The 14,712-nt window shown below is 40.0% G+C and overlaps 1 protein-coding gene across 2 annotated transcripts in view; it reads left to right on the top strand.

The window, feature by feature from the left end:
• dock8 (dedicator of cytokinesis 8) overlaps window positions 1-14,712 on the top strand; it is a 71,157-nt gene that overhangs the window by 44,636 nt on the left and 11,809 nt on the right. For both annotated transcript variants that reach the window (XM_042488637.1, XM_042488638.1), the window contains 14 exons: window positions 124-263; window positions 541-704; window positions 2,041-2,192; window positions 3,431-3,613; window positions 4,613-4,739; window positions 5,280-5,367; window positions 5,514-5,610; window positions 6,336-6,470; window positions 6,726-6,878; window positions 9,924-10,082; window positions 10,167-10,267; window positions 12,116-12,308; window positions 12,925-13,068; window positions 14,209-14,340. In XM_042488637.1, coding sequence (XP_042344571.1) covers window positions 124-263; window positions 541-704; window positions 2,041-2,192; window positions 3,431-3,613; window positions 4,613-4,739; window positions 5,280-5,367; window positions 5,514-5,610; window positions 6,336-6,470; window positions 6,726-6,878; window positions 9,924-10,082; window positions 10,167-10,267; window positions 12,116-12,308; window positions 12,925-13,068; window positions 14,209-14,340 — 1,968 coding nt within the window. The remainder of the gene's footprint in view (window positions 1-123; window positions 264-540; window positions 705-2,040; window positions 2,193-3,430; window positions 3,614-4,612; window positions 4,740-5,279; window positions 5,368-5,513; window positions 5,611-6,335; window positions 6,471-6,725; window positions 6,879-9,923; window positions 10,083-10,166; window positions 10,268-12,115; window positions 12,309-12,924; window positions 13,069-14,208; window positions 14,341-14,712) is intronic.

Genomic DNA, 14,712 nt, shown 5'->3' on the forward strand with positions numbered 1-14,712 from the left:
GATTAGATGGGATTCAGTTTAAAAAGAGCTGTTTAAAAAGTGCTTTACTTTGCATTAAGGAAAAATCTTTTCCCAGTGTCTCTCATCACGTCTTTTACTCCTTCATTTCATCTCTCCATTTAGAGTTCCAGCTCGAGTAATTTCCAGGAGCAGCAGAGGATCTTGGGGCTGTTTGAGCTTTCTCAGGAATTCAAGCAGCAGCACTACCTCACCGGTCTGCTGCTCACAGAGCTCAGTGCCGCCCTGGACATGGAGTCAGAGGGGTATGGAAACATAGACACATTTAAGTTGTCATATGCCTTATTATCTTGTTATCACGTAGCTGGTCCATTCAAAGTTTGATCCACTTTTTTTCAAGGCACATGTAAAAAAAAAAATCAAACTTAAAAATATGCATTTCTGCTCACTGAATAATTGCTTTGATATGGACACATTGTGATAACTAACACCCAAACATGCTCAAGACTGTATAATCCTGCATACTTGTAATGTAATTGGTGAATTCAATCAAGTTTTTAAAACATCTATGTATGTTAACAGGGGAAAGGTTCAGAGAAAGGCCATCAATGCCATCTACAGCCTGCTGTGCTCCCATGATCTCGACCATCGCTGTATTAAACCAGAGGTCAGAGCTAAGGTGGCTGCTCTCTACCTCTCCCTGGTGGGGATTATCATTGACTCCACCAACTATCTGGACTTCACAGGTATGATTACATGCAAACACACAAGTGCTCTGAGACATAGATTGTTTTCGTGCTCATTCAGATACATGCAGTTGAAATAATTGTTGATCCATAAAATTCATGTAATCTTGTCATTCCTGGCATTGATTCATACAATACATAAAGACACAAGTTAATCATGGGATAAAACGCACAACAGAATATATTTTGCAACCATAAGACCACAATATTGCAAGCATAGTAGTGCACAAACTCACCTATTCCTAAAGGGATAGTTCAGATTTTTTGAAGTGGGCTTATATGGGGCAATTTTCCATAGTGAGTGTATTACCCTCAGTAGATGACGGTCGATACAGTTTAAAGAGGCAGGTAGGTGTATCACTATGGAAGCTAAGCAATATAGTGCTGTGGATGGGGGCAGCAACAAAAAATATGTTAACCACCTAAAAAAAACACCTAAAAAATCAATATTACTTTAAATTTACACCATATACTGAATATTTTTACCTCTTTATCTTGCCATCAGACAGCCCTTTCCAGACAGAAGCAGAAGCTGTTATCTATGTTACCTTCAAAGCCACCAGACTCTTTTGACAACAATGGTGATTGTAACTTGCACAGCATGGGAGTTGCTGGTGTACCGCTGCCTTGATCAGTTACAGTAACTTGTTTGTGTTTTTGTGTGGATTTGGTTAATCCAAATTAACCCTTATAATTACCCAAGTCACACAGTTACAAACAAACTAACCAATTGAGGAAGTGTTAGACCAGCAATTCTCTCCAATAAAATTACTGTTTTTATCAACGAGGTATAGTGGCTTGAAGAACAGGTAAAGTCTGTTGGAAAGTCTGTGTGACAGAAAGGTAAAGCAGTATAAATATTTAAAAAGAGCATACACGTAATTTGATGTTGATTTTTTTTAGGTGGCTAAAATGCATTTGGTTGCTGCCCCTGTCCACTGTCCACCGTCCGTAGGGATACTCTTATACTTATGGATAAGTGTATCATCCAACCCCACTCCAAAAATCTGAACTATCCTTTGAACAGTTTGGTCAACTTGCTGCCTTTAAGAGAAGTCCGTATTTACACAGTGGAATTGGTCCTTTGTCCATCAGTTATCGCTAATTATCAATGTGTCATATAAATATTTTCGTAACTGTATTTTGATCATTTTTTTTTTTATCTACTATATTTCTTTGTTATATATTGCTTGGTATGAATCAGTTCTTTAAGCATGTGTGACTGCTTGATTCTAAAGTCTATTTCAATTCTCACTTTTCACTCAAAAGTTAAGAAAGAAAAGGCCAGAATTTAATCCATCAATTTAGCATGTTTGACCCACGTCTGTCTCCGTAGTTTCTGACACACGCGGCGGGAAAAACAAGACGGGCGGACTTGATGATGACCTTGAAAATGTCCCACCCATCAATCAGTCTGTTGCCATGGCGATTGCCGGGAACCCCTTCAACACGCTGGGACGGAATGTTCTCGTTTCCATGGCATCCATGGTAAAATTCTGAAGGAATTTCTTAATGTTAAGAGGATAAATGATTGTAGCGTGCTTTTCATTATTTTTAAAAGTTCAGAAGTGCGTGTTTGTGTGTGTGTGTGTGTGTGTGTGTGTGTGTGTGTGTGTGTGTGTGTGTGCGCGTGCGTGTGTGATTGTATCTGTGAGTATTCTGCCTCCTTACAGGTGAGCTGCACTGAGGTAGATTGATTAGCTGTCAGAGCCTCACACACACTTCATCCATCCTGAAAAATCACGCATACACATACACATACACACGCGTCGGCGGGAGATGGTTTATGGGAAGGCATTGCCATCATAAGTGAACAGGGCCGTCCTCTCTGACAAACACATCCATCAAGTGTAGCTACAGCAACAACACGGGCACTAAAACTGAACGCTGCCATTCTCCCGCTCGTTCTCTGCTTCTCTCCCAGAGATGAATCAGTCCCTTGTATGTTGTTACATGAAATGCTGTTGTGGAAAAACTGATGTTCACACAACTGAGACATCGGCCTGGTATCCATCACAAATCCAAACATGGCTCTCCTTCCACATTTTCAGGCAGTTCCCCTTCAAACAATGTTAGCAACAAAAATGATTTTTCACATGGAGTATGTTTTAAAATAAACAGGCCATGTTTTTGATTATATGGTTAGAATATTTGACGTTGGTTCTGGTGAGCTTCACTCAGTCCTGCTGTGAAAGAGAGACCTGGAAACCAGGTTCTAGGTGGGACACCTAGAGCACTAGGAGGTTAATGGCTACATTCATCAAAGCTGCCACACAGTGAAGCAGCGGTGGCCCTCTATAGTAGTGATTCATCATCACACGAATGAAGGTAAATTAATCTGCAGTAGATTTAACGCCTATTAAGATGGGGAAGAGGACCATACTTCACTAAAGTCAGAGTGAAAAGATGTGGCCGGCTATGTTTGTGGTTTAGAGAAGCTTATGAATGATACACAGTTAGTTTGTTATATACACTGTATGATTCAGTGGGACGGGAAGAACTTAAGTTTTGACTGAAATATATGAATTCATTGAGCTGTAAAGCATTTTAGATCAAAGTATTCCCCTGACTATCTGCAGCAAATGCATGTGCACACACCTGCAGCAAATGTACACAAACATATGGATGTTGTGTGTATGTTTCTTAATGAGTGCAGGTGCTTTTTCCCTTCATCCAGAGCTACATTATACATTATCATGTCTATCTCTCTGTTCTCCTCTGCCCAGCAAGGTAAATCAGTAGCCACCCTGGCAGCAGACACCAGTCGCCACTTGTTGGTGTGTTTCCTGTGGGTGATGAAGAACGCCGATAGGAATCTGATTCAGCGCTGGACTGTAGATATGCCTCCCTCGCAGCTCAACAAGCTGCTGGAGCTCCTCACTATCTGTGTGTCCTGCTTTGAGTATGGGGTCAGTTTGCTCATTTATCATCTTGTTTTCTATCCGTACAGTTCCAGCAGTCATTTAAATTCATTTTCTGTTTATGTAAATACAGATGGAAAATTTGCATCAGGGATGGCATCTGTTTTTATCATTCAGAACTTAAGGGGAGACACTATAATTGAAAAGGTCAAAATTTACAACATATAGATATTACCATTAAATTTCCCATTTTAATACTTACGTTAAGACTGTTTTTTTTTTTTTTTTTTTTACAATTGTTTTTTTTCATACTTAAGTATGCAAATGAGGCATTATTTAATAAAATATGTGCAGATTTGATGCGAACATTGGCTAAAGTCAGGTTCAATATTTGTGTTTCTTTTTGTTAACATAGTAGAGTTAAAGTTTTTTTGTGTTTCTTTTACAGAGGGTATCTCTTTATGGGTATCTCTTTCTTTTTTAATCTCCATAAATAAAAAAAAATACTGTCAAAAGCCATAAAAAACAACAACATTTTTAGTCACTTTTTAGGAATAAAATGTTATATAACTCAGGCTATGAATGACATAACAATAAATCCCTTTGTAAAAATCTTCAGAATAAAGATAGGAATGTTACTGGAAAGTTTTGTGTATGTAAGTGCTAGTGAAGTGGAGATTTCTTGGTCAGAGTCTGAGAAAACTATAATTTTGAGAAAACAGACTTTCAGAATAAGCGTTGTAAAATTCCATGCATTTTTAGACAAAATAAAAGACACTAGGATAAAAAAGGTAATGAAGTTAAATCAAATTAAATATTTGCTTTTTTTGCATACATTTCCAGAGATGAAATCTAAACTAAAATGAATACCTTAATGTGTATTTTGGATGTTTTTTTCCACCAGTTTAAAAGAAGACATGTTTTGGAAGAAAAATAGCCCAAAATTTCAAAATTGACCAGTGTATGAAAAAAAATGTTTTCACCTTATTTATAACAACATATTAAAACTGTGTACTTTGTGTTTCTACTTGGGGAATATGTTTATAGGGGAAGCAGAGCAGTGACAAAGTGAGCACGCAGGCCTTACAGAAATCTCAGCAGGCCAAGCTGCAGCTGGAGGAAGCCCTGCTGAGAGGAATGGGAGCCCGTGGGGAGATGATGAAACGAGTTGGAGGTAATGTATCTCCTTGCATTTTAAGGAATGCCTCTTGGAATTGCTTTTCTGTCAAATGTAACTCTGCATTTTCTGCAATATTTCAGAGTTTTGAGCTGGAACTACCTCCAAAACTAGTAAATGTGTAGATTTTCAGAGTATTATCAGTATTTAATAAATGTGCAGTCAGCAGCAAGTCTCAGTGTAAGGACCAATTCTAGGTTACACAGTCAGTGCTAATGTTTGCATGTTAGTGAGGAATTTGTACAACTTATGTCTGCTCTTTGTTAAGCAGTATTTAAAATATTGGTTTAACCTGGAGACACATAAATCTTGTATGAGTACTGTGAAAATACAGCTGTAAATGTATGCTCTATTTGCAGTTTTCCCATACAAATTATCAAATTTTCTCCTTGCATACAATACATTTCTTGTCACAAAATATTATGTTAATACATGTTTTAGACTGCATTGATTCCTCTGATACAGTTATAATATATATAATCTGCACTCAATCATGCATAATTGTTTTCTCATTCGCTTGTTTTGAATCTCTTACAGGGATGGATAGGACTATGGGTCAGAGAGAGAACCTACGATGGAGGAAAGACCTCACTCAGTGGAGACAAACAAACGATAGACAGGATAAGTGAGTAACTTATCAACTTGCATGTCGGCCAATTTTAAGATTTGCCCTTTTGCGTCATCGTTGTTTGTCTGTTTCTGTGCCTGCCTTCTTTTTGTGCTTTCCTTTCCTCTCTAAATATCTGTCCTACTGTCACCACCTCCCATCAGGACTAAAGCAGAGTTGGACCAGGAGGCTCTGATTAGTGGAAACTTAGCCACAGAGTCCAACCTCATAGTGCTGGACCTGCTGGAGACCATCGTACAGGTCAGAACACTCCTATCGCAACACTGTGTGTAGAGAAAATGAACCCATTAAAAATCTAATGTAGGCAGTGCTTTGGCAATTAGTTACACTATATAGTAAGGTTTTCTTAATATTTGTAGCTGCAGAGGGACCTGAGAGTCAACAAGAGATGATGTTTCATCAGTAAACCTATTAAAATGTCTTTATTTATATGAATAATTGAATTTCTAATGGAGTTCATGATTAAATATTTGAGTAAACCCTGATCAGCTTTCTTGAGAATGGCTTTAAAACATTACGTCTGCCCAAACCAGTGTGTTATCACTCAGTGAATTACCATAAAAGTTAGTAAAAAGAAAAGATTAAATGCAAAGATAATAATTTCAATTACTGTGAATGAACACAATATTAAACCATACCATCTACTTCGGGGCACTAAGGGGGTCTGCACACTGTTTTTTGCCTTGAAAAGAGAATAAGAGAAATATAGTATATACCTGGAGGCCAACAGACCTTCTTTTTACCCTGTTGTTAAAAGTTTTTTTATCTTGCACCTGAGCGTTTTTGCCTGGATTTGCGTTCACGCAGTCCCTTTCTTTGCAATAGTATACCATCCACACATGTGATACAGTATTTGCTTGAAACATAAAAATGTGTAGACTGCATATTAAACCTAAAGTTCTAAAGTTCATTTGTGCTTCGCAGTATATCCTCAGGTGTTCTTTTTTTTCATGTCTCCTGTCCAGGCTGTGCCATTGGCTGAGTGTAAGGACAGCGTGGTTGGTGGTGTGTTGAAGGTGTTACTTCATGCTCTCACCTGCAACCAGAGTACCACTTTCCTCTCTCACACCTTTAGCACACTCAGAGCGCTTGTTGTCAAGGTACTTTCATCATGATGTGTGTGTGTGTGTGTGTGTGTGTGTGTGTGTGTGTTTGGTTACACTCACTAAAATTTCAGGAGGAGTTGTGTGGGTTGGTGTGTTTACATGAAACACTATCTGTGTCTAAATTAAATGTTCTTATTTGCTTGTGGGGGTGGCAAACTGCTGATACAAGCCAGAATTATTTATGAATATATGTGTGTGTTTGTGTGTACATACCTGGTTTGATCTATCTGTGTGTGTGCTTGTTTGCAGTTTGGGGACCTGTTGTTTGAGGAGGAGGCAGAGCAGTGTGCGGACCTGTGCCAGAAGGTGCTTCAGTACTGCAGCAGCCCTGTCGATGAGAACAGGAGCCAGGCCTGTGCCACCCTCTACTTCATCATGAGATACAGCTACAGCAATGCCAGTGTAAGGACACACACAAAAGATGCTCCTGTGCATATGTTCCAATGGGTTGTAAGGATGTACATACACACACAAAGCAAATGTCAGGCATTTCTGTCAGATAAAACATTCTTTAACATCTAAGCTTGCAGGATAAATTGCATTTATGTCAGATCAAATTTAATTTAAGTGCGCATGAGAGTTCAGAATTGCTTTTGATACATGTTCTCATGAGCACACATCGAAGCAGGGAGTCGCACACATCTCAGCCTATCTTCTCCACTTTTCCTCTCCTGCTCGACTTTAATGTCTTTTCCGTGTCTATTTTGAGCGTGCTGCAGAAAGTTTTGCTGAAGGATGTGTCTCTGAGTAGAGAGCAAAGAGATATGTCACTGTCTGCCTCCCCATGTTCCTACCCCTCTTTAACTAATGACAGCCAGACCTCTCTGTGCGTGTGTGTGTGTTTCCATACATATGTGTAAGTATATACACCTCAAGGGCAGGGACATGATAGAGATAGAGAAATGCTTTTGCCAGAGGTGAAGCGGTGATGGAGGGGAATAAAAAAAAGGAGGAGACTGACGAGAGACGGATCTGAAGGAAGGAGGGTTTAGGATAGAGTATCTTCTTTCATTTTCTCTGCTAGTTCGATAGCTGCTGTTGCAGTCGATATTTCCTGTGTTTACAGTTTGTACTCTTTAATGAAAGTCAGACCAGCCTGTGTGTCTGGCTGGTGTCTGACCAGCCGAGCACACTTACACACACTCACACTGTACCTACCGTTCAAAGAGAGTATTTCCCATCTGTGTGTCCCAGCGTATGTTTGTTTATATGGTGTATACAGAGGGAGCTGTGATCTGAATTAGCGTAGCAGCCGTATGACTCATCCATACAGAACTTACTCTCCACCTCTTCCTTTGTTTATGTTGTTATCCCTTCATCCGCCCGCGTCTTCCTCTGCGTGTGTCACACACACTTTTTTCCCCCGTCAATCTTTTACTTCAATTTTAAATTGTGGTAATTAAACAAGAGAAAATACAAGGCTTTGTTTTGTTTCCAGAAAAGGAAAACTAAAAGCAGATACCTGTGGTTAAACCTTGTCCAGTTATAGAAAGATTGGAAAGAAAGCTCGAGAAGGCAAAAATGAGAGAGAAAAGGAGAGAGGAAGACAAAGAGGGTTGTGTGTTGACTTAAGCTATCATTCAGGGTACTTTTGAGCATGCACACACACACACACACACACACACACACACACACACACATACACACACACACACGTACACACTGAGTTAGAGGGCAGTGATGGGTGGTTAGTCTCTGGCTCCATGCTCAGTTGAACAGAATGGGGCCGTAGAGATGATCCATGGGTGATTATGTCTCTGCTAATGGGAGATCATTTCCCGCTTAGCTGGTCATGCTGGAGATAGATGGGACTTCACACATACACAAGCGTGCTGACTCTCACACATGCACACAGTCCTTGCTGCAGAGGATGGAGGGGTGTTTGTCAGGCCTGTTATCTCGGACAGGTAGTGTGAAGGATGGAGAGATGAGGAAAGGGAGGTGGCACGGGACATAAATTGAGGAGAGAGAACAATATAACAGCTTACTGGTATTAGTATTGCTTATTATCATTTTTCAATTGTATAATATATCTGTTGGATTAGGGCTGTACTGAATGTTATGTTTCAACTTTCAAAGCTTCTATCAAGGTTTTTAAGTGAAGTTTCAAATGTTTGTCATCATATTTTATGATGTCATCACCCTGAGAAACTTTTTCTGCAATTAAGTTTTACTTGTGTACTTTACAATCTGGAGTTATTGGAAATGTTTAGATTACATGAATTGGAGACAATTCTATGCAGCCACCACTGGAATCAAATAGACAATAGACATAATGTCATGCAATAGACTGCTTGCTTTGCTGATTCAAAATTCAAAGGTCAACGTTGTGTATGAAGCTTCATACTATTCAGAAAAGACGTATGTTGCAGCTCTCTTATTTTGTGTGCTGTCAATAGGCAAAACAAAACTAAAACAAGAATGGCACAAGCAAAATATTTCCAAAGACATTGAATATTTTCATAGCATGTTAGAATTTTCTCCATACATTCAACAACTGCATACACACAACAGTGTACAGGTTTGTTTAGATTTTAGATCAGGTTGAAAAAAAGAATGATTGAATTACTAGTTAGGAGTCAAAATGCACCTTAGAAGAAATGTTTCATACATCGAAGTGTGCAGATCATTTTTTCTATATTTTATGCGCCTACCTATAGTGACATAAATACTTTGATACTCATTATACAGTTTTTATTATTATTTAGGATACAAGTTTTTGTATGGATTTCATGATGTTTTTTTGGCAAGAGTGATCACAAGTATGTTCTGGTAACCTACTGATGTGTCCCAAAAAAAGATAATGTTTTTTGATAAAGTAATTCATATTTAGAATGACATGTTTTGCTCGGTATTACTGATATAAGGATGAGGCAACAACTCATGATGAAAGTAGTATAGTAGTAGTCGTAGTAGAAGGTAAAACAATAGTAATATCTGTAAGTCTTATTGTTTTATTGGGCAATAAGTATAAAAAGTACATTGTGTAATGTATGTTATAGGACGTTTTTAAAGACTACCATGAAATTTGAAGCACATGGGGTAATTTGGAACTGACAAACAAACACAATGTACTGTCTTTCTCTGATAAAACACATGGCCTCGCCATTATTGGACATTTTATGGTAACTAAGCAATTTAGAGGCAAAATGTAGTCTGCCAGAAGAAGGAATGTTCACTGCACTGTTGGCTGCGTTTGTCTGTTATGTGTTAGTGTGCCTTGTCCAGCCATTGAATATGTTAGATGTTTTTTCTATAGCTTGCAGAGAAGGCATCAAGAGGGAAAAAAATTAAATGATCAAGTCTTTGGCAACATGTAGCCGCATGAAATTTAGGCTTGCCAGGCTTCAGCTTCATAGCAGAAATTTGCACTTTGTCTCAAGTTACGATAAACGCTGCCAAATGCTTAACACTGACACTCACTGTGGTCGTGTCTGTCTTCGTCAGAACTTCTCAAGAGTGAAGATGCAGGTCACCATGTCTCTGGCCTCGCTGGTGGGCAAGTCCTCAGACTTCCAAGAGGAATACTTACGACGTTCACTCCGCACCATCCTGGCCTACGCAGAGGAGGACACGGAGATGAAGAATACTCAGCTGCCCTCACAGGTATAATATACTACTGTGTTACATTTCTGATATTGATCAGATCGAAGCCTCATGCCTTCATCATTTGTTTGTCTGTATTTTCAGGTGGATGAGCTTCTAAGAAACCTCAACAGTATTTTGTCAGACACAGTGAAGATGAGGGAGTTCCAAGAAGATCCTGAGATGCTCATGGACCTCATGTACAGGTGAGCAGCGCCATCAACACCTGAGAAAGGCTGTCTCTTTGTCTCCCTCTGTCTTCAGTCTCTCTCTCTCTCATCTCTCTGTGGCTTCTCTCTCTGTTGTGCTGCTGGTTCCTATTTCTCTGTGGTCTGCGCTGTTTTGCTTCTATTTGGTGCCCTCACTATGGTAACCATGTGGTAGCAGTTTAGTCTTCTGATCTGGCTTTGTGTATATGCAAATGCAAACAGTCTGTGTGTACGAGTGTGTGTGCGTTTGTGTGTGTGTGTGTGTGTGTGTGTGAGAGAGAGAGAGAAGACGAAGGGAAACAGTGGGACAAAGAGAGCATACATGTGCTGTGTGTTGATTTAGGCACTTAACCTCACCGTGCTCTAATGTCGCCTACATGTATCATTTATCATGCACCTTTCTGTTTGAGTTTTGATTCCAGTCACCTGGTGAGTGTTTGACGGCTGCACGGAGTGACCCGTTAACTTCACACACTCACCTAGACTCACCCTAACGCTTTAGGTCCAAGCCTCTGAACATACAGGTCATTGATGTACGAGACATTTGGTCTCCAGATGCTTGAATTCATTTGTAGCTGTAGTGTAGTGACTCACCTGCTTTATAAATAAATTCAGTCAGTGTTTTAGATTTATTCCCATGCTGTTAGGCTAATGATTATTCATGCAGTCAGTGAACAGGAAAACATTTTCCATATTTTTTGTTGCCCATAAAAGCACTAATCGACCCAAATCCTTTCATGGCTGCCACATTCACTCTCATGCACACATTTTGTTTTTGATGTTCACCCTCTTCATGGAGATATTTATTGCTCTACTGTAAGAATAAACTGCTTTTGTTGACGTAATGGTTTATGCGACACATCTATAGAGCGCAATACACAACTGTTATACGCTAATCAGCCACAACATTAAAACCACTGACAGGGGAAGTGAATAGCATTGATCAACTTTTTAAATTGAAATCCTCTGCTTGAAAACCTTGGGTCCTTCATGTAGATGCTATTTGACACGCCAACCCAAACACAGATACAGTTATATCCTCCTCAATGGCAGCCCCCCTCCCCCACCCCCCCAAGGAGGACAATGCACCATGCCACACCACAACCTGACCTTCACATTTCCCAGATTCTAATCTAATCGAGCGTCTGTAGGACTTGTCGGGACCCCTAGGAGGCCCTCCTGTGGTTTGGACTTGGCTCTGACCTGCTGAGGCATGGACATAGGACCTCTGGGAGTGTCCTGTGGTGTCTGGCACTGGGGCAGCAGATCCCAGAAATTATTGGGGTTGTGAGGTAGTTCCTCCATTGACAGGGTTTGCACATCTTAGATTGAGATTGGCATTGTAAAAAGATGTGAAGACATTATTCACCTCACGTCAGTGGTTTAAAGTTGTGGATTATCGATGTTAATGCCAAAAGAAACTGAAAAAAAGTATAAAACTCACCAAAGTCAATATAAAACTAATAAACTACATTTTTTTGTCGGATTTAGCAAATATCTCCTTACAGTTGCCAAAATGTCCGTTCTGGCGTGTGCCAAAAAAATACTGCTAACAGGCAGGCATGGGTTGGTCAATGGGAAACAAACACAGTTTGGCTCGAATTGAGCAGCACAGCACTTTTTTTGGCCAATCAGCAACTGGGGTTCATGCTTGTGTACAGGACAGGGGAAGGGCCTTGGATGTATAAAGAAAAAGTCAGTGGGATCGGGAGTGGTGTCTGTTTCTGTGCTGCCCCCTTGGCCAAGTCAGTCTTAAAAAATAGATGTTAATCTCAATAAGACTTACCTGGTTAAATCAAGGAAAGAAGAAAAAAAACAATACCCTCCTTCTCCTCCACCTTTCAGGATAGCGAAGGGCTACCAAACGTCTCCTGACCTCCGTCTGACCTGGCTGCAGAACATGGCAGAGAAGCACAACAACAGGAAGTGTTACACTGAGTCGGCGATGTGTCTGGTCCACGCTGCTGCCCTGGTGGCCGAGTATCTCAGCATGCTGGAAGATCACAAGTACCTGCCTGTTGGCAGCGTCACCTTCCAGGTAGAGGACAAACATACAGACATACACACTACACAAATTAGCTAGGATTTAATAAAAAAAACATGTCTAGACTGGCAAAAGGAACTGTTACAGCCACATAAGATAAGCATTCATCCTTTGTTTGTTGTGACTGTTGGTTGTTTTGCTGAACGGAGGCAAACCCTCCTCTGCACAGCACACCACAGCACATATTTCCCCCTGGATTACTTCCAAATTTGGCTCTGTGTGTGTCCAGAGGGGGGAGCTGTACACTCATAACGTCAACATATAAATATGGTCCCCTGGTGGCACTGCTTAACACAACGCCTTTGATGTTGAAGGGGGTAAAAGAGGCAAACGGGCTCCTGTGGGAACATGTGAACTGACTGTTCCCCTGAACTGAAAACAAACAGTTATAGCAGTGACTGTGATGATGGTGTTATCGATGAGCTCTGTCACACTCATGACCTCTGGTACAGGACACTCTGACCTGCAGCAGTCAGCAGGTCATTGATTTGATGGTCATTAAATTAGTTCCATTTCCCACTGTAGGACATCTCCTTTTAAAGCCAGCCACGTGATTGATTATTTGATTAAGAGGGCTAATTGATTGATTAGCTGACTGATTTTTCCTCAGAACATCTCCCCCAACGTGCTAGAGGAGTCGGCGGTGTCGGATGACATCCTGTCCCCTGATGAGGACGGGGTGTGTTCAGGACGCTACTTCACTGAGAGCGGCCTGGTGGGATTACTGGAGCAGGCTGCTGAGCTCTTCAGCAATGTAAGACAGTGAAGCTGCAACTGATATTCATGAAATTTATGTTTTGTGTTACTAACATAAGCCTTTTTCTTACAAAGACGTCACGTGATAGGGCCAATATGAAGTTTTGAAGCCCCATCATTACGCTACCTTTGCTTTTTCATACAGAATCAAACGACGGCTTCATGCCTCTCCAGTGTGTGATTTTAGAGAGCATGTTGGCACTCCAGGAGCAACATTCCTACCTTTAATTAACACGAAGTGTAAAAGGGGCTATAGAAGTCTGTAGCTATGCCCAAAATTCATAGTATACACAAAATCTTTTTAAAGATTTTTTTTGGCTTCTGCCTTTTAGATAGGACAGTGTAAGTATGAAAGGGGGACGGGAGGGATGACATGCAGCAAGTGGCCGCAGGTTGGAGTCAAACCTGCAGCTGCTACAGCGAGACACAGTCTCTGTACATGGGGCGCCCATGTACTCTACCAGGTGAGCTAAAGGGCGTCCCAACAACATACTGCTATTGTTTTTGTGCATGCACTGCATAATTTCCTGCACAATTAGTACCTTGAAGTGTGTGGATTTACAAAAATATGAGATTAATTTTATGAGGAATTATTTTCTATCACCTAATTTCAGTAATTATTAACATTACTACTACTATTATTATGATTATTCTAACATTTTTTTGTTATCAACACTTTGTTATTAACATTTGTAATTTAAAAAAAAAATATATATTTATCTTTTTAGATTTTTTTCTGGGGCATTTGTTTTGTAGGACAGTTTGAGAGAGACAGGAAAGGTGGTATGGAGAATGGGGAACGACATGCAGCAAAGGGCCAAAGGCTGGACTTGAACCTGGGCCGCTGCAGGAGCCTGAGACATATGGGGCGCACGGTCTACCCAGTGAGCTAGATGTCACCCCAACATTTGTGATTATTAACATTACAAAGTGTCTCTTTATCCATGGGATAATAGAAGAGGCACTCCCCTTGTTTTTTTTATTGCAGTAACTATCAAGTCAATAATAATTAGTTTATAAATATTAAGAAAGTCTGCCTAGAAAATTTTAGTTTTAATTTTTTTGTGTTAAATGCAAATATAGCCTCTTGTTATACTGTACGTGCTCACACTAAGCAGCACTCTGTCTGTCTCATCAGGGTGGTCTCTATGAAGCTGTGAATGAAGTCTACAAGATCATCACACCAATCCTCGAGGCTCACAGAGATTTCAGAAAACTGTCATCCACTCATGACAAACTTCAGAGAGCGTTTGACAACATCATTCAGAGGGTAATAACTATATGACACTGCAGGGGCCGCTTCGTTTAGTCAATTAAAGTTAAAGCAGAAGTAAGACAGAGTGAGATACTGTAGTATATCATGTTGAAAGATCTATTGCAGAATTGAAAAGCAATTACAAAAAAAATGTGTCACCTACATTTCTTTATTCAGTGTTTTTTAAGGACATTGTTCAATTAGAATAACTTTAGATAATCAAGATCCTTGAAAAAGACAATTAACACCACTGTTGTGCTCACAAGAATAGTTTTTCATACATTTTACAGGCATATCAAAATGTTAAGTCCTCAAAATGTTCTTCACAATAAAGACCTTGTAAAAGGCCGTTGAGATAATGACAAAAAATATATTGCTGATGTCATA

This window comes from Plectropomus leopardus, chromosome 6, assembly GCF_008729295.1.
Source record: "Plectropomus leopardus isolate mb chromosome 6, YSFRI_Pleo_2.0, whole genome shotgun sequence".
Lineage (NCBI taxonomy): Eukaryota > Metazoa > Chordata > Actinopteri > Perciformes > Serranidae > Plectropomus > Plectropomus leopardus.